General features: G+C 44.2%; 3 protein-coding genes across 3 annotated transcripts; 1 reads left to right on the top strand and 2 right to left on the bottom strand.

Moving 5' to 3' along the window:
* Positions 1 to 17,134: 17,134 nt before the first annotated feature.
* Positions 17,135 to 17,371, top strand: BT62DRAFT_908873 (uncharacterized protein; the record flags this gene model as incomplete). The annotated part of the gene is made up of 1 exon (XM_043183724.1): positions 17,135 to 17,371. The coding sequence occupies one exon, from the start codon at positions 17,135 to 17,137 to the stop codon at positions 17,369 to 17,371; it is 237 nt and encodes a 78-aa protein (XP_043034747.1).
* Positions 17,372 to 18,545: 1,174 nt separating this feature from the next.
* On the bottom strand, positions 18,546 to 18,716 carry BT62DRAFT_908782 (uncharacterized protein; the record flags this gene model as incomplete). Its single annotated transcript, XM_043183720.1, has 1 exon — positions 18,546 to 18,716. The coding sequence occupies one exon, from the start codon at positions 18,714 to 18,716 to the stop codon at positions 18,546 to 18,548; it is 171 nt and encodes a 56-aa protein (XP_043034746.1).
* A 259-nt stretch (positions 18,717 to 18,975) lies between these two features.
* BT62DRAFT_908754 (uncharacterized protein) lies at positions 18,976 to 19,736 on the bottom strand (the record flags this gene model as incomplete). Its single annotated transcript, XM_043183719.1, has 4 exons — positions 18,976 to 19,133; positions 19,183 to 19,243; positions 19,297 to 19,379; positions 19,433 to 19,736. The coding sequence occupies 4 exons, from the start codon at positions 19,734 to 19,736 to the stop codon at positions 18,976 to 18,978; spliced, it is 606 nt and encodes a 201-aa protein (XP_043034745.1).
* Positions 19,737 to 20,716: the final 980 nt, after the last annotated feature.

Below are 20,716 nucleotides of genomic sequence, written 5' to 3'. Positions count from 1 at the left end.
ATGGGAGAGTCCAGTTGCAGATGACAACTTGCTCCATTCATTTTCTGAACCACCACAAGAGTGGTGATGACCCCCATTCTCTGATTGGCCCAATCTGATGGACATGCTACCCAATGATGTGGCAGTCCTTTAATGCCACCCAGACCTCTTACAGAAATCCTGCCCTTTCAAGGGGGCTTCTGACAATGTCGACTGATTCCTGATTGACTGTGAACAATACTTTGAGGTCTATATCAGATATCTAGGAACTGACATGAACAAGGTCATATTCACCACCTCCTATCTCAAAGAGAAGGCCAAGACATGGTGGATGCTTATTTCTCTGAACTTCTGATCAATGACTCAGAAGCATTACTGATACCTCTCATGGCTGGTGTTTAAACAAATGCTCCATGATAAATTCATTGATCCAGCAGTTCAGGAAGTCCATAAGCAGAAGATCAAGGACTACAAAATGGGGGATAAGGCAGCCACAGACTACTTCAATGAGCTGGAACAGCTCATGAAGCTTGCAGACATCAGGGATGACATGGGCAATGAGGGACAAATGGTCAAAGCCCTCAAGAGAGGAGTTCCCTCCTTGTACATCACAATGATTTTAGCAATCAGCATCAAAGCTTTAATGCCAGTTGGGTACAATAAATAAAAGGAGCAAATCATCAAGATGTACAAGGAGCATCAAAGGCAGAAAGCAGAATCATTGATGCTGTAAGATTACTTGAAGAAGTCGACACTGCCAACTCCAACCAATTTTAAATCATCAGGGACAACTGCCAGAAAAACATCAGGATTCTCAACAGCCCCCACCTATAGCACACAGAAAACTGGGACAGGAACTACATATATGAGACAGGGGAAGCTGATGGATATTGACCATATGAAGAAGGAAGGAAAGTGTTTTAACTGCAGACAGAAGGGACACATGGCAAAGGACTGTCCAAGGAAGAAACAAACCTGGGAGGATATCCAGGCCCAAATTGCCAAACTCCAGAAGGAAGAAGAGGGACTTGGCACTGAAACAAAAGTCAAGGAAGTAAAAGACAGAGCCAATCAGTGAGCAATTCCACTGAATCAGCTAAGGACTTTTATGGTGTGCCTACAATAGCCACTAGTCAGACTAACAGTGTTTCTGTAGTTACTTCTATGCCTACCATATCTACACATTCAAATATACCCCAATCAATGATACTGCACACCAAAGAATTGCAAAAAAAGGCTCAAAGGCCTATGGGCCAAACAGGGGCAGAGAGCCCTACTATGTGGCTCAAGCCATTTGATACCAAATAGACTTGGCAGACCATCAAAGATGCAAAAAATAAAGAAGCAGCAAAAGCCATACTCTGGAATTGGATCCACAAGACAAAGGTCGAAGAAGTTGTCAATGAAGCAATCAGAGGACTTAAAAAGGTAGAAAGGTGCCAAGCCTTGGAGTGGCTCAATGAATTACAAGGGCCATGAAAGTTCATCTGTTGATCCAAAATACTCAGTTGGGATCTCCTCATAACAGCCTGAGTTGAGACCTTGACAAACTGATCAAGCCACATGGTGACTGCCCTAATCAACAGTGGTTGCACAGGAAGCTCTATCAATCAAACTTTCATGGAGAGAAATAAACTTCCCATGAGGACTACAGCAGCCCTGATCCCTATATATAATGCTGACAGGACCAAGAACCAGGCCAGATCAATCACTGAGTTTGTCAAACTCTGGCTCACAATCAGTGATCATTCTGAATGGATCGACCTTGCAGTAACTGACTTAGGGGCCAAGGAGGTTTTCCTGAGGCATGACTGGCTGATCAGGCACAATCTGCTGATCAACTGGAAAACCAGCAAAATAACCTTCACCTGTTGCAAATGCCAAAAACTTCTATTTGAATTGCCAGATGAGAACCCAGAAGATTGATGGGATGAGGAGATGAAGGATGGGGAAACCATTCTCACCATTGACCTTCAGTGCAAAATTCACATTCATGCTATCCACCACACCAATAACTTAGCAGCCAAAGTGAATGAGAAGAAGGAAGAGAAGACATTCGAGGAGATGGTCTCAGAGTGGGCCCAAGACTTCAAAGACCTATTCAAGAAGGAGAGCTTTGATGAGCTTCTGGTGCCTAAACCCTGGGATCATGCAATTGAGCTAATCCCAAACACTAATGCCAATCTTGATTGCAAAATCTATCCTCTCAGTAATAATAAGCAACAGGAGCTCGATAAATTCCTCAATGAGAATTTATCCAGTGGAAGGATTTGACCATCCAAATCCCCCATGGCTTTCCCCTTTTTCTTCATCAAAAAGAAGGATGGCAAACTCTGCCCTGTGCAAGACTACTATAAACTGAATGAAATGATGATCAAAAATTACTACCCACTACCTCTCATTTCAGAACTCATGGACAAGCTGCAGGGTATGAGATACTACATCAAACTCAATGTCCAGTGGGGGTATAACAACATTTGAATCAAAGAAGAGAACAAATGGAAGGCAGCCTTCCAAACCAACCAGGGACTTTTTGAACCAACAGTGATGTTCTTCAGACTCACCAATTCTCTGGCAACATTCCAATGGATGATGAACAACATTTTCAAAGACCTCATCTCCACCAGAAAGGTCACCATCTATCTTGACAACATATTGATCATGTCCAAAACCAAGAAGGAGCATAGAAAACTCACACAACAGGTGCTCACCTTGATGAGGAAACATAAGCTGTTCCTCAAGGCTGAAAAGTGCAAGTTCAAAGTACTTGAAACTGAATACTTAGGGGTTATTATTAGTGAAGGGAGCATACACATAGACCCTGTCAAGGTCATGGGCATCACTGAATGGCCAGTCCCCACCAAAAAGAAGGAACTCCAATCCTTCTTGGGCTTCACAAATTTTTACTGGTGATTCATCTGAGATTACAGCAAGATAGTCTGACCAATGACACAGCTCACAGAAAATGCTCCTTGGACCTGGGAACACTCTCAGCAGGTCACCTTTGACAATCTCAAAAGGCAACTGGCCAAGGATGTGATCCTTGCCATCCCTGACCAGAAAGGAAGATTCCAAGTTGAAGCTGACTCTAGTGAAGAAGCAATCAGAGCAGTATTATCACAGGAACAAAGCAGCAAATGGTGACCAGTAGCCTTTCTGTCTAAGGTGCTTTCTATCACAGAACAAAACTACGAGATATACAACAAAGAGCTGCTTGCAATAATGCTCACCCTGGAAGAGTGGTGGCATTACCTAATAGGCACAGTCAAAGTCTTTGAAATTTGGATGGACCATCAGAACCTCCAATATTTCCAACAGCTGCAAAAATTAAACTGAAGACAGGCATGATAAGTAACTGAGCTCAGTCAATATCAGTACACCCTACACCACAAAGTGGGAATGACAAATAAAAAGGCCAACCTTCTTAGCTGATGATCCAATCATGATCAAGGAGAGAGCGATAATGAAGGAGTAACACTATTACAGCCTGAACACTTCTGGGCCATGATAATGCCAACAGAGGAGGAAATCCATGAACACATTAGGAGCATGACTCGAGATAGCCACAAGTGGGATCAGCAGGTGGCTCTCTCTCTTAACCATGAGTGAGGGATGACAAAAGAAGAAGGACTGATTCACTATGATGGATGAATTTATGTTCTCTGAGATCAAAAACTATGTGATGAAATCATTGCCACCTGCCATGACCATGCAACTGTGAGACATCTCAGTATCATCAAAACCAAAGAACTGGTGCTTCAGGAGTATTGGTGGTTCAAATTAGATAATGACATCACCATCTATGTCAAAGCCTGTGAAGTCTGCCAATGAGGAAAGTTGTTGACACAAGCTTGAGCCATTCCACTTCATTCCAATGAGGCCCCATCATCCCCATGGACTCATATCTCAGTAGACATGATCACTGGATTACCTGACTGCAATGGCTATGATGCCATCATCATCATTGTTGATTGGTTCTCGAAAATGATCATTCCTATCATCTGCTCAACCAAGCTAAACTCTGAAGGATGGGCCAAGATCCTATGAGACAAGGTATACACCAAATACAGCATGCCCCAAGTCATCATCTCTGACCAGGGACCTCAATTCATCTCCAAGTTCCTTGATGACCTGTATCAATTATTAAACATCAAGCAAAACACATCAACAGCATACCATCCCCAGACAGACATGCAAACTGAAAGAGCCAATCAAGAAATTGAAAAATACCTCTGGCTCTTTATAAACTATTGACAGGACAACTGGATGGAATGGCTTGGCCTTGCTGCCTTTCAACATAATAATTGTGTACATTCCACCACAGGAAAAACCCCATTTTTTATTAACTATGGATGCTATTCCAACATTGCACAGACAGAATGACACCACACAACCACACCTGCATCCACTGACTTTGCCACTATGATGATAGCAATTCATAAGGAAACCAAGGTGGCCCTTGAAAAGGCTGCTGCTACCATGAAATCTCAATATGACTGTCACCAGAGACCCACATGAGAATACTCCATGGGTGGAAAAGTCTGGCTTGACACATTCAACCTCCACCTACTGTGCCTGAAGCATAAACTTGCTGATAAATGAACCAGACCATTTTCTATTGTATCCAAAATCAGGGCCAGTGCATACAAGCTCCAACTGCTGCCAACATGGAAAATACATGATGTCTTTAATGAGATGTTGTTAACCTTATATATCACACTAGCATTTCTGAACCAGGAATGCCCTCCACCTCTGCCCCCTGATCTTGTCAATAACAAAGAATATTATGAAGTCGATCAGATGTTAAACCACAAATTACAAAAAATCAAAGCTAGAGGCAGAGAAATGACAACTACAGTTGACTATTTGGTCAGTTGGAAGGGATACAGGCCAGAATCTAACCAGTGGGTAAATGAACACCACATGAATGCTGATGACACCATATGGGACTATGAATTATTCCTCAATTAAGCCATCAGGATGATGGTCTTAAGGAGAGGGTAATATTATGATTTTTCCACTTTTTCCTCATTTAAGCCCCTATTCATGCTTAGTCAGGGCATCAAGGCAAGTGCTTAGAACTGTGGGATGAGGCTTAGTCATCACAACTGGCTGAGTCTGTCATTGTCTTTTGACATGATGACACACAATGATCCTTTTATGTATGGTAATGATGCTCTAGAACAATGAGCACAATGGACCAGAAAACACACAATAAGTAGTAGTATTATTAGTATATTCTGTATAGTATTTAAGACTGTTAGCTCTTGCTGATAATCCTCAGCTTTGAGCTAAAGTTTATTCATCTCATTCTACCCTTGAGCTGATTCTTCAGGCCTTGTGACACATCAATCAGAATATGCATCAGTGGATTTATTTGATCACCTGAAGTGCAAGGTGACAACTGTCTATCATGTGTATCTGTTCATATGACACTTGAGTCTAACACTGCAAGAGTATGCTTATAATCTTTTTTAGCCTTCATATCTGACAAATCTCATATAGGGAATTTCTCCAACACTCCTTGTTGAGCATGTCACAGCAGGTCATGCTCACCCAGATGACTCTTGACAGAGAAGTGTGATTTCAGGCCCACTTCACTTTGAGACACATTCTGAAGGTCAGACTTCTCAGCAATATTCCATGATTGGCCTTGATCTTGAATTGTAGCAGGAGATAGATGATGAGTATGGCCATCAGAATTCAGCATCTTCTGAGGAAGATAATATCCATAGCAGTGATATCCAAAATGATGACTTGAAGGTGGCACAGCAGGAGAGAGATATCATATATTCCCATTGCACTCTGGCAGAATCTCAGGCAGATGTTGGTATGAACTCAGAAGATGTCACCCAAAAGTATGGTCCTGAGTTAGAGGAGAGAGAGAGATAAAGACATGACTATCATATGTTGAAAGGCTCCAGGAGAGATATTGGCATCAAGAGCATCATCTCTGAAGTTTAGATGGCTCTAGTTGGACAGATAAAGAGAGCAATTTCAATAAAGATGGTATTCTTGAGGCTCAGATAGATAGATCAAAGTTCATTTATACTAAAGAATTGATGAGCATGTTTTATTTATAGATCCATATTATTTATTTTCTACATATCACTTCAGTTCTGACTTCAGTCTCCTGTTGTGTCTGCATTTCTGTCATCACATATGTAATAAGTGAATGTAGTCATATCTATGAATGTACATCACCAAGTTCACTAATGAAAATAGACAGACAATAAAGCTAATATAATATGTATCAAACAAGAAATATATTCAGTCATTGCTTATAGCTTCAATATATCTGTTACGATTTTTCCTATTTTCTTTTTCTTTTTCTCAGAAACGACTCCTATCTTCACTTAGTCAGGGCGCTTAGGCCAGCACTTAGGACTGTAGGAATGCTTAGCTCAGCAACCCAAGTCAGTCATTCTCCTATCGTGTTGCTGTGTGCTGTGAAGGGAGAGACAATACCTCTTTGATCACCAACTGGCAGTGCAACGACCACAGCACAACAGCAAGACAACAGCTATTGTGGGAACCTGACAACGATGAAGGGAAAACAGCTCTATAGCAGACAATATCTTTTGTGAATATTTATTTATAGCACAATAACAGAACAGTATATAAGTAGTATAGCTCTCACTGTAATACTCCAGCTTCAAGCTAAAGTTTATTCTCTACCATCCTATCTCGAGCAACTTGCAACGCCTTGACCACACCACTCTGTTAACACATCAGTGAACTCAGTTGGACATACCTGAAGTGCGAGGTACCGAACTGTTTATCACATGTTAATAGTCACATGGAGTTTGGGCTTAACAATTAGCTTGAAGCTTCTTGCTTCCCTTTCTCAGGCCCAACCGTGCTGAGAAACTGAATGCCCCCTGCTTTAAATCCATCCGACCCAAACTTTACTCATGAGTTCTTCGAACTCCTTGCTTCTATCATTGGAACCTTGATCGGTTTATTGGTGATCATACAGCTGTGCCATGGACACCAATCTATTACCGCCTGGGCCATTCGACACTATCAAGAGTTCCAGTGTATTCGCACAATCCTTCGAAATGTCACCCCAGACCTCTCTCTTCATGACATCCCTCCCTCTGTCCGAAACTCCATCCAACATCCCACAGAAGCAGAAGATGAGCCTGGGAGCACGACTCAAAGGCATTCTAGGGAAGAGGAGGAGCAGCTGCGGCAGCATGAGTACCCCCCAAGACCCCCGTCAGCAATCGTCCGAGACCCTGGAAACCCTTGGGCTACAGGGTTTTGACAACCCTGACCTGACACCCCCATCCCCTCCCCCAAGCGCAGCTTCACTGTGTCAAGAACAACCATTGCCCAGTCTGGAATTGGGTGCTGGGCTAGAGACTCCCTGGATGTCGTTCGGATGGCTCCAAGGACCAGAAGTACTGACAGGCATGAACTCCGACACACCTCGTCAACAAGAAGTAGTGGAAGGGAGACAAGAGTCACTAGTCCCGACCCCTTCTTTGATGACACCAACAGAGACGAGGTCCAATACTGGCAAGCAGCATCAAGAGCAGCCAGTAGAATGGAGCAAGAGCGAGGAGGAGCCTCACACATACCAAGGAGTAGTCCAGTGGTACCAAACCCAATATGGCCAACCCCCCAGTCTCTTGCCGACTTCCTCAATGCTCCCGACTTTCCGTTCCGGGAGTCAGCCTCTCCCCCCGGTGAACCCAACTATAGAAATGGACCAGTCATCAGAGCCACCCAGAGCAACGACTACTATGACAAGGAGCCAGCACTCCTCGATGATGACTGCCTGCTATCATATGGGACTGACACCATCGCTGAAACTGACAATATCCCCATCTGGGGAGATGGAATACTGTCAGACTGGAGAACAATCGGGGGTGACGATGAACATATTGATCCCACCAGAGACCTCAAAAGAGTCCTCGACGGATCCATCGCAGCCCTCTTCCTTCGTCCCTGGTTCTATAGGAACTTCCACCGGTATCGCCAAGCAGTGGTGCCACCAGCAGAAGGAGAAGAAGAGGAGCAGCCCGACCAGGAGCCTACTTCTTGACCCAGACCCAACGATGCCGGGCCAAGTACTCAGCCCTGACCTATGTGCAACAACAACCTTCAGCCAGCAAGACAGTTCTCTCCTTGAGGGGACCACTGACAAGGGGGCCAAAGGAGACGATGAGGCCGAGGAGGAGGACCAAGGGGGCCAAGCAGTGGACCCCATCCTTGAATGGGGAAGCATCATCGACATAACCACATGCTGAGAACAGGAGAAGAAACGACGAGAACGAGAGGTGCAGGAGGGGGAATTTATTTGGTTATACCAAGAACAGATAGCCAAACTATGGAGGGATGATCTCTGGTTACGATCGTCCCTGGGGCAAAGGTATACCACTGCTGATCCTGTCGAGAAGGAGGAAATTTTACAGTATGCCACAACAAAGTGGGCTATTTTTAATTTCAATCAATGCTTCTTACACTATCAGATGATGGCAATGCCACCATACCGACCCAGATTCGGCAAACGAGAGGCACCAATGCCATGGACCCCAAGCATGATGCTGCCCAGAATGGCAAATACAGCATCTTCAATCCGAACGGTGACATCCAGATACTCGCTCGCCATGTCAGCCATCCGCAGCACAGCATCTCAGCTAACCCGATCCTATGGGCAGCCGAGGATCTACCACCCAAACCCCTGGACCAGCACAGGAAGCCGACTATTGGGAGGACAGCTGCCACCCGATGAAGCTGGAGGAAGCGGGTCAGCTCTAACTGACGAAAAGAAAGATGACCCCGAGGCCACAGCACAGGGGTGGACTATCATTGACAGATGAATCGTCCAAAAGAAGGGGCTGCCGACTCCAAGAAGCCCTGTCGCTGATGATGGGTCCTTGCATTCCTTTCCAGGGCCTCCGACAGACTGGGTCAGGCCCCCTGGCGGGGAACCCCCAAATCCGATGTCACCTCTCGATCTGAAGGTGCATGTACTAAACATCAAACTGACGTTTGGATGGGACCCTCTTCCCTTTAAGGGGGCTTCAGATGATATTGACCGCTTTCTTATAGACTGCAATCAATATTTCCAGGTCTTTGCCTCATACTTCCTTCATGACATGTACAAGATAAACTACACCACCACCTACTTTGAAGACAAGGCAAAGGTGTGGTGAGTACTTCTCGCTCCCAACTTCTGGTCGACCACCCGACAACATCATTGGTACCCCACATGGCAGGTCCTGAAACAGATGATCCGAGACAAGTTCATGGACCCGGCAGTCCAAGAAGTCCACAAGTCAAAGATGAAAGAATACAAGATGGGTGACAAAGCAGCACCTGATTACTTCAACGAATTGGAATGACTCAGAAAACTGGCCGGGATCTGAGAGGATGTTGCCAATATAGGACGAATGGTCAAGTACATGAAAATGGGGCTGCCGCCTCATTACCTCAAGACAATCTCAGATCTCGGCCACAGTGTACCAGTCGGCTACGATGATTGGAAGGCACAAATCATTGTAATGTGGCAGGAGCGACAACGACAAAAGGCCAAAGCAACAAACCTGTGGGGGCAACACAGATACCAGGGACAGGGCCTGAAGCCCTCCACCTCCCATGCGATCCTGTCAGCCAGGCCCAGCAGCTTTGCCCCAACTTCCCAAAACAATGGGAAGCGAACCGGTAAGGGCCCAAGTACTGGAAAGGGTAAGCAATTAGACGTGAATCGCCTCAAGAAGGAGGAGAAGTGTTTCAATTGTGGCCAGCCAGGCCACATGGCATGAAACTGTCCCAAGAAGAAGAACAAGCACATGCGGGAGGACATCAGAGCACAGATCGCGGAATTAATGAAGGAAGATGAAGACCTCAGGCATGACGACAAGCCCAAGGAGGGAAAAGACGAGGCCAGCAGTAGGCAATTCGACTGCCTCGGCCGCAAACAAGAGTAATAGGTCACAGCCTGCAGGACAGACTGACATTTCTCCTTCTATAGTCTTCACCTCTATGTCTAAATTATGTGTGCATTTGAATATACCCAACCTTATTACTCACAACTCAGAATCACCTAAGGAACCAACACCGATAACTCAAGCACTGACGAAGGGCTGAACAGGGGCAGAGAGCCCCAAAGGTACATCATCATCGAAAGTTCATCACACTAAAAATAAAAAACAGACTCAAATGCTTTTGGGCTGAACAGGGGTAGAGAACCCCACAAATTGGCTAAAACCATTTGACACCGAATGGACTTGGTGGGCCATCAAGGATGCCAAGGATGAAGCAGCAGCAAAAGCCATGCTCAAGAATTGGGTTCACAAGACCCGAATGGAGGAAGTAATTGATGACATGGTCACAGAGATGTGTACTACAGAATGGTGCCAAGCTCTGGAATGGCTCGACAAGTTGCATGGACCATGAAAATTCATTCGACGAACCAACTCTATAGGGAAGGACTTATTGGCTAAAGCACAGATTGAGACATTAACGTCCCGATCTACCCATGCAGTCACTGCCCTGATCGACAGTGGCTGCACAGGAAGTAGCATTAACCAGGCTTTCATCAACAAGCACCAATTGCCCACTCGAGCAACAGCAGCACCCATTCCTGTCTACAATGTGGATGGAACAAAGAATCAAGCCAGATCAATTACCAAATACGTTGAGCTCAGACTCACTATCGGTGATCATGCGGAATGGATCAATTTAGCAGTGACCGACCTTGGGACAAAGGAAGTATTTCTTGGTCATGATTGGCTAATCAGACACAATCCATTAATCAATTGGAAGACCGGATGCATCATTTTTGCTCGATGCCATTGCCAGAAAATTCCATTTGAATTACCAGATGAAGATCCTGAAGACTGATGGGATGAAGAAATGGAAGACGGAGAGACTATTCTCACCATGGATCTGCAAAGGGCCATTAGCATTCGGGCCATACACCATGCTAATGACCTAGTGGCAAGGGCTAATGCCGAAAAAGGGGAGAGGACATTCGAAGAAATGGTACCCGAATGGGCATGCGACTATCAGGATTTATTTGAAAAAGAAAGTTTCAATAAACTACCCGATATGAAACTATGGGACCACGCCATCGAATTAATCCCTAATGCTAATGCCAATCTCAACTGCAAGTGCTATCCACTAGGCAACTCCAAGCAACAGGAACTGGATAAGTTTCTTGAAGAAAACTTATCCAGTGGAAGAATCTGACCATCAAAATCACTGATGGCGTCACTCTTCTTCTTTGTCAAGAAGAAGGATGGAAAACTTTGACCAGTACAAGATTATCGAAAACTCAATGAAATGACGATCAAGAACCGGTATCCACTTCCTTTAATCTTAGAGTTAATGGACAAACTCCAAGGTGCGAAATACTACACCAAACTCGATGTTCGGTGGGGATACAACAATGTTCGTATCAAGGAAGGAGACGAGTGGAAGGCCGCTTTTCGAACCAACTGAGGTTTGTTTGAACCAACGGTTATGTTCTTTGGACTCACAAACTCACTGGCCACCTTCCAATGGATGATGAACAACATCTTCAAGGATCTCATCACCACAGGGAATGTCACAATCTATTTGGACGACATACTTATCATGTCCAAAACCAAGGAAGAACACTGACGGATCGTACGCACAGTACTATCCTTGATGAGGAAGCACCGACTCTTCCTTAAAGCTGAAAAATGTGAATTCAAGGTATTAGAAACTGAATACCTCAGAGTCATTATCAGCGAAGGAAGCATCAGAATGGACCCCATCAAAGTGGCAGGAATAACAGAATGGCCGGAACCAACCAAAAAGAAGGAGTTACAATTATTTCTTGGATTCACCAACTTCTACCGATGGTTCATCCAAGACTACAGCAAGGTGGTTCGACCAATGATGCAATTGACTGGAAATTCCCCATGGAATTGGGGAATTTCCCAATGGGCAGCATTTGACAACCTCAAACACCAATTAGCCAAAGACGTCATCCTGGCTATACCAAGCCAAGATGGAAGGTTCCGGGTGGAAGCCGACTCTAGCGAGGGCACAGTTGGAGCCATACTCTCACAGGAACAGGACAATAAATGGCGACCAGTTGCCTTTATGTCAAAGGCACTCACAGTAACGGAGCGCAACTACAAAATCTATGATAAGGAGCTCCTCACTATAATGCTCGCCCTGGCCGAGTGGCGGCATTATCTCATTGGAGCCAATCAAACCTTCAAGATCTGGACAGATCATCAGAACCTTCGATGCTTCTGACAACCCCAAAAGCTTAATTGCAGACAAGCCAGATGGGTTATGGAACTATCACAGTATGAGTATACACTCCATCATAAGGCTGGGGTGGTAAACAAAAAGGCTGATCTCCTCAGCCACAGGGCGGATCACAACCAGGGAGGAGATGACAACAAGGAGGTCACATTATTACAACAAGAACACTTCCGAGCAATGATTATGCCTACAGAAGAAGAGATGCATGAATGCATCAAGAGCGCCACTCAGGATCCCCACAAGTGGGATCAATGGATCACCTCATCACTCAACCATGAGCATGGGCTAAAGAAAGAAGGGGGATTGATCTGCTATGATGAACAGATCTACATCCCAAGGGATCAAAAACTATGGGGTGATATCATCGCCACGTGTCATGATCATGTGACCGCCGGACATCCTGGGATCGCAAAGACCAAAGAATTGGTCTTGAAGGAATACTGGTGGCCAAAAATGGACTATGATATCACCCAATATGTCAAGGCCTGCGAAACCTATCAGCGAGGCAAGGCTTCAACACAACCCAGGGCAGCCCCACTACAGCCGAACAAGATCCCTTCGTCACCATGGACCCACATTTCGGTAGACATGATAACCGGACTTTCCAAAAGTGACAGCTATGATGTGATCATTGTCATAGTCGATTGCTTCTCAAAGGCAATCATTCCAATCACCTGCTCGATGGAATTAACATCTGAAGGATGGGCAAAAATACTACAAGATGAGGTTTATGCAAAATATGGCATGCCTCAGGTAGTAATCTCAGACAGGGGACTGCAATTCATCTCCAAATTCCTTGACGATTTATACCGACTCCTTAACATCAAGCGAAATGCCTTAATGGCATATCACCCACAGACAGATGGCCAAACAGAATGGGCCAACCAAGAAATCAAAAAGTACTTGCAGCTTTTCGTTAACTACTGACAAGACAATTGGACAGAATGGTTAGCCCTTGCAGCATTCCAACACAACAACAGAATTCACTCCACAATGGGTAAAACACTGTTCTTCATGAACTATGGATGCAACCCACCAGTTGCACAAGTGGGACGGGTGCACACTACAACACCTGCTTCAATGGACTTTGCAATGACAATGGCAAAAGTCCACAAGGATACAAAAAAGGCCCTTGAAAAAACTGCTTCAACAATGAAGAATCAATACGATAAACATCGACATCCATCACACAAATATTCAGTCAATGACAAAGTTTAGCTGGATATGACAAACCTCCACCTCCTGAGACCAAAGAAGAAACTATCAGACAAACGGACAGGCCCCTTCAAGGTCCTATGGAAAATTGGAAACTCTGCATACAGATTGCAAATCCCGGTGACCTGGAAAATCCATAATGTTTTCAATGAAACATTATTAACACTATATGTGACTCCAGCCTTTCCAAACCAAGAAAAACCACCACCGCCTCCACCAGAACTCATCAACAATGAAGAACATTATGAAATCAATGAAGTTCTAAACCATAGAACCCAAAAAGTTCGAGCACATGGCGGAGGCATGAAAACAACTGTTGACTACCTTGTCAGCTGGAAGGGCTATGGACCGGAATCAAACCAATGGGTCAACAAAAAATACATGAATGTGGAGGATGCCATATGTGACTATGAGCACAGAATCAACACATTGGACTCAAAGGGGGTCATGTTCAATGTTATATCAAAAACATCATCTGACAATGGGTCAAAGTCAGCAATCACAGAAAATGCTATGATGACAACAGGAAGGGAGATTGTATCTAGCCAGATATACATCAACCAACCTGCAATCAGTAGAGGCCATATCACCGAGAATGATGAAGATGACTCTGTGACAAGGGAACCACACCGACCTGCCAACAGCAGAGGATATGTAGCAGAGGACGATGAAGATGGTGGTTGCACTAAACGGGCCAGCAACGATGGGTCCAGCAGATCGGCCACCTCCTTCGGGCAAGGCAGACTTACCCTAACTTAACCATCAGGATGATGGTCTTAAGGAGGGGGTAATGTTATGATTTTTCCTATTTTCTTTTTCTTTTTCTCAGAAATGACCCCTATCTTCACTTAGTCAGGGCGCTTAGGCCAGCACTTAGGACTGTAGGAATGCTTAGCTCAGCAACCCAAGTCGGTCATTCTCCTATCGCATTGCTGTGTGCTGTGAAGGGAGAGACAATACCTCTTTGGTCGCCAACTGGCAGTGCAATGACCACAGCACAACAGCAAGACAACAGCTATTGTGGGAACCTGACAATGATGAAGGGAAAACAGCTTTACAGCAGACAATATCTTTTGTGAACATTTATTTATAGCATGATAACAGAACAGTATATAAGTAGTATAGCTCTCGCTGTAATACCCCAGCTTCGAGCTAAAGTTTATTCTCTACCATCCTATCTCGAGCAACTTGCAATGCCTTGACCACACCACTCTGTTAACACATCAGTGAACTCAGTTGGACATACCTGAAGTGTGAGGTACCAAACTGTTTATCACGTGTTAATAGTCACGTGGAGTTTGGGCTTAACAATATCCTACAATGACATGAGTACAGTCTCTACAACAATGAATGCATCTCAATACAAGATCTGCTCAGCCCAGATGTATCTCTTTCATCTTGTGATAATCTCAGATAGTCTTTGACTATTTCTTTATAAACTGGCATCAAGACCTGTAATATCTGAGTAACAGGAAACATCTGGTATCTTATGAGCAGCTGGATTTGATTCAACTATAACTGGATTATCATAGAAGCAAAATGATCCCTGATCAACAGAGTGAGGATCAATGGTTACATGCTTTGGTAGAGTTGATGTAGGTGTATTTGAGACTGTTGTAGGTACTTCTTGCAGCAGGTCAGTACTTATGATTCTGCTGAGATAAATATCTATATGTAAGCCTCATCAGTTTGTTGTTCTCAACTGAAGTCCCAATGACTGATTGTGCTATCATCCAGACATAGGCCCCCTCAGCTGATCAGAGAGCCAGGGCCAGTTTTAAACTCTGACATGTTGACATGCAGTGTATGTGTCTAGCTCTAAAATTTGTGGATTTTAAATAATACATTTGCATAAGCTGATGTCTGCATAGCTAGCCATTCAAGGGTTATAGCTGAAGCTCTGAGCTGATAGCCATGCTAGCTGAGAATTCTAAGTCCAGTTTTTACTTAGAGCACTAACTTTACATTGAGGTGATAATCCTAAGTTAAATTGAACTTAGTATTTTATCAAAGTGGTATAATTCCTCTAAGTCAGATTGGACTTAGAAACAGTACCATATTTGAGCCAATTCTAAATGCCATAAGAGTTATTATACTATAGTCTAGTTCAGGATATATTCCTATGACTAGCAGTGATACATTAAAGGCAGCTAGCACCTAAACCAGGAGTAGAAAGCAGAGCAGAACTCATTAGCCCATAGCTAGCACCCTAAGTTTGACTGAAAATACATAAAGTGGAAACTTCTCAGTCATGGAGTATCAAATAGGATTTAGAAATGGGACAAGCCACAGCTGCAGTGCTTGGCTGGTACCTCAGATCATCTGTGATCAGCACTAAACAGCCTAAATTACCAATCAATCATGATTGACAAAAACTCTGAATGTAATAAGTGGAACTGTAGCATGATTGAGAGTATAGTAGGTATTTCTGGGCTATGGAGCAGAGCACTGTGGAGCTCCAGAATCACCTAAAAGGGTTATATTTGGTGTGCCAAGATGGAATAATGGCCTGATTCTAGCCTAGTCAATAGAAAATATTAATAGAACTATATTATTTATAGATTCTGTACCTTTTACTCATGTATAAAAGAATGGAAAGAGGGGGGGGAACTGCATGCCAAATGATTCATCCTCATGATTAGGCCTTCTAGCTCACTATAATTAGTCCCTGGATCAAAGTCTTTGTGTTTAACCTTGACTTGAGTAGCTTTTGTTGCTAAGTCACCTTGTACTGAATAGAATTGAAGTCTTAATTGAACTTTTGGTTTTGGCATAATTTGAGTTCTGGCTTAATAAAGGTTTCAGCAGCAGAATACAAGTTCTTTGGTTTTGAAAGATGAGATTGCTGAGTTTGGTGTTATGATTTTTCCACTTTTTCCTTCATTTAACCCCTATCTGGGCTTAGTCACAGTGCCTATACTAGTGCTTAAGACCATGGGACAGGCTTTGTCATCACAACAAGCCAAGTCCATCATTGTCTTCCAATGCAACAACAACACTGATAACACACAACAACTCTTTTGTGGGTAGTAATGATGCTCAAGGACAAGGAGTACAAAGACACAGACAGACACAATTAGTAGTAGTATATTTATCTTGATGATGAACAGTATATAAGTAGAATAGCTCTCACTGTATACCCTCAGCCTCAAGCTAAAGTTTATTCATCTACCATTCTATCTCATGCCTACTTGTATCAGCCTTGAGACACAATGCCACACAAATGCATTCAGTGGACTCAGACATGACTGTATGAAGGCAATACAGCATCTGTTTATTATGTGTTCAGGTCACATGTCACTTGTGCTTAACATTTGGTTGATATGAAGTATTAGCAATATGCGCTGGTCCTGATGTCACACAGCAGTTCATGTTGTGGAAGCTGGTTTTGATTCTTGACCATCACTTTCTCAAAGACATAGTACTTTTCTTTTTGACCTGATACCTGAACCAGTTGTCATACCTTGGGTCTCAGATTGTCATGGTAGCTAACCAGTGACAGATTTCTCTTCAACCAAGAGCTCAAAATATTCCAACAATCTATGTGAACAGTGAGTGTAGTGCCAATGTATAATATTATGAGTAGAAAAATAATTAGTGGTGTGAATGGCAGATAAATAACCAAAACAGAAATCAGCAGCATTTGCAGCATTACACTGTGATCAATTGTGATCTTATTCTTATGACCCAGCTAAAAGAACACAAGAGACACAGCTGGGTTGGAATAAAGAATGCAGGTCTTCTGAGGTCAACCATGGTGATCCTAAGGCAATGGAAAGCACAGACAACTCTACAATGGGTGGATGTCAACAAAAGGTTATATTTGCCCAGGCACCAGGCTGCAACCCAACAAGCTAAAGAAGGAGCACAACAAGATAAGTCCCACACTGTAATGTTAACCATGCCAATCAAATTCTGACCCCAAGGAGCTGAACTGCAGGTAATGATGCAGGCTCTAGCATACAAGAGCCTACTGGAACAGAGAGACAAACCAGAGAGGCAAAGCATGAGTATCAACCTTGATATCATGTGATATGCTGTCAAGGATCACAATGGCCTTGCCCCTACAGATGCAAAGGTCTGGCTCTCGATATGACACCTAGATTTCGGTTGTGAAATAAAGACCTTCCTGTGGAAGAATATGCATGATATCTAAGCCACCAGTGCAAGGTGGGAGAAGATACAAGGGAGAGAGCACCTAGCAATATGCCCAAACTGTAAATCCATGGAAAGCATGGTGCACATCATGGTTGTGTGCAACATCCCATGTCAAACATGAATATGGAAGCTAGCTGCTGCAGTCTGGGACATGAAATTTCCCCAACTTCCCTGGCTCCGATTGACATATGGGATGATTCTAGGATGTGCACTAATAGAGTTCAACAATGACAATGATAAACCCATATGTGGCGCAAACAGGCTGTTCTGCATCTTAGTATCCAAATCAGCATAGCTAATATGGAAACTGCAGAACAAACGACAATTTGAGAAGGAGGACGACATGGAGAAATGGCACCCCAAGAAGTGCACAATAGATGGCTCGCTGCCATAAACACCAGGCTAAAGATGGACTGCTTGCTCACGAACAAGGCATGTTATGGGACAAACGCCATAGTTTCAGAAGTCGTTGTGGCTACATGGGCAGGAACTCTAATGAATGAAAATGGTAGACAAGCAGAATGGATCAAAGAAGTTATTAAAGATGATGCTGAGGTTTTAGTGGGTATCGAGCCTCTATACCAGACTCTCAGACCCAGAGGATGGCACAGATAAGTAGGCTTGAGTCCCACACTGTCATGAAGGGCGTGCATAAAGTATTTCCTCAGCGGTGGAACTCAAGGGTGGAAACCCCATTTTAACATGGGCCGAGAGGGCGAGCATGGCTCGCTGCCTCAGGCCCAAAAACATTCCTCCAAAAAAAAAAAATTGTGACCTTATTTTACTCGCAGCTGCCAGTCTGGGTATTTGCCACCATAGAACCCTTGAATTCGGCAAAGCTAGAGCGGTCACCCTGGTTCATGACGACGGATTTGATATTAACGCCCCTAGAATCAAAAAAGAGTTAGACCACGCAATCAGAATATTGCAGACCGCTAACATTTGTAGTGACCGCGAGTTTCACTGTCGTAGTTGAACCAGATCCAGCCACTTGCGAGGTAGCGGATGTTTCCTGTTCCTTGAATGTTACAGGTCTTTGTGCTCGCTCGTCTGAGATGGGGCACGCAGCTAACTGGGAATACTGGACAAAAAATTAAGAAATCCATCGGCCGTGCATGTCTTTCCCGCAGGAGCAGTCATCTTTACGTGACTTTGGTCACGTCGTTGTAGGATGCGTCGAAGCTAATCTTTCATCTAAGAATACGCACTGGAGCCTCAAAGATGGTACTACGTACGTGCTCGAAGTCGTATCCATAACCGAAGCAGAGATGGTCAGAGCCTCAGCCACTTCGGCTACCTCTGGAATGCCGACTTTGACGGTGAACGTTTCGGAAACGACAATCGTTGAAGCAGTTAGATGTTCGATCAATAGTGAAACAGGAGAAAGATGTCGGAAATCATACAGCTGACTGTGTAAGAAGTATCAGTAGTAAAGCCTTGGTCAACTTCAATATCGACTTCGCCGGATGTGCCAACCAGGGTACCCGCGGAAGCAGTGGTCTGCGTCTGGCAGACCGGGTCACCTGTCTTGGAGTCAGAGCAAGATCAAAGGCACCACAGCTGTGAACGAACCAGAGAGACTAAGGTCAACAACACTGTCGGTGATACGGACTTGTACAGGTTGGCTGACATACTAAAGAGGAGGATGGTCAGATCATCAATTTTATGAACAAGAATTGGTCTTACATCCGAGGGATTTGTAACAATATTGCGGGAGCCATCACCCCAGTTATCGTTGGCGTATTGGACGATAAAATTCCATCCAGAAACTGAACAAAGTTTTATGAGTGTCAAGCAACAGGGGGGAAATAAAACGAACCACTCGTTTTGGCTTCATCGATGGAGAGTTGGGCACATTGGCTGGCTGCACGGCGGTCGATGGCGTTGGCCTCGACATCTACAGGATACCTCCCATACAGAGAAACATCACGCTTGAAAACGAGGTAGTGTCCTCTTGTTTCGTCGACAGCGATGTGGGCGATATCCCAAGGAAGCGACCGGACAAAATGGCTGAAAGGCAAAGCAATGGTGCCGGAAAGCGCAGTGAAAAGAATGATAAACTTGAAAGGTTTAGCAGAGTAGGAGGGCGAAGACGGGATAGAACTCACAGCAGCAGGGCTGAACATCGTACAGGCGGATGTTCAGGAAAGTAGAAAAAAGATAAGGAGCGAAACTTGTAAAGTACTGAGAGAATGTTGTGTAGATAAATCATCACAGAAAATTCTGCCGGCTTTTATACATATGAAGGTGTGTTTCAGGATATGAGCGCTGGTTACAGGACGAGAAGAAATCGCTCACGAAACGTTTCGAAGCAGCTCGCCCGTCGCCCGCTCATATTGAGCATGTGGACTTTGAACTCTGAACTTATTTCTGATCGACGAGATTATCAAGCTGGATCGCTGTTGTACATACTGCACTATCTGTAGTGTAGATAAATGATGCGCCGGATGAAAATCATTTGAGGGGGCAGTCTCGAACGCGGAGCAAGATCAAGCACTACGACGATATTCCGGCAGTGGATGTCCTGTATGAGAGTGTCCGGCGAAAGATAGCTTGTGATCACAGGCACATAGCAAAGGTCCAACACCATTAAAGAAAGTGACCTTGAGTGGTTTTTTTTCTGGCTGAGGTGCTGCTGGTGTAAAACGGTTAAATTCATAAAGCAAACACGGGAAAAATGTGCTTTACGGTTCTCATTCAGTTTCAATATCTTTCGTCAACCACAGATTTCGGTTTCGAAACGCATTGTTACCGCAGGTACTATCAATGGTTGACAGTCTCTCGGGTGGCGTCGGCTCCCCAAAACAGGGACTGCACATACTATTCTATGGAATAATGTCCATCTTGTGAATGGTACAAATATCACTAGCAATTAATCGTCGAGGGGCTAAGGGCCCCGTTGCTATGTCCGAAGAGAGCACTTTTTCGTGGTTTGTATTGCTGATAGATATTCAACGTCTTGGAGCGGTCTGGTGATGGCTACTTATACGTTGAGGAAGTTGGTCATCAAGTCCGATTAGATGGAACGGCTGCTTTACTCATTCGGGGGAACTCGTGGCCCCTTTCAAGCTAATTGCAAGTGCAGGAGAATTTTTCGTCAAGTTCA

This window comes from Guyanagaster necrorhizus, assembly GCF_019112545.1.
Source record: "Guyanagaster necrorhizus MCA 3950 unplaced genomic scaffold BT62scaffold_40, whole genome shotgun sequence".
NCBI classification, from domain to species: Eukaryota; Fungi; Basidiomycota; class Agaricomycetes; order Agaricales; family Physalacriaceae; genus Guyanagaster; species Guyanagaster necrorhizus.
Note: the sequence above shows the minus strand (reverse complement) of the source record. Positions and strands in the feature narration are given on the sequence as shown.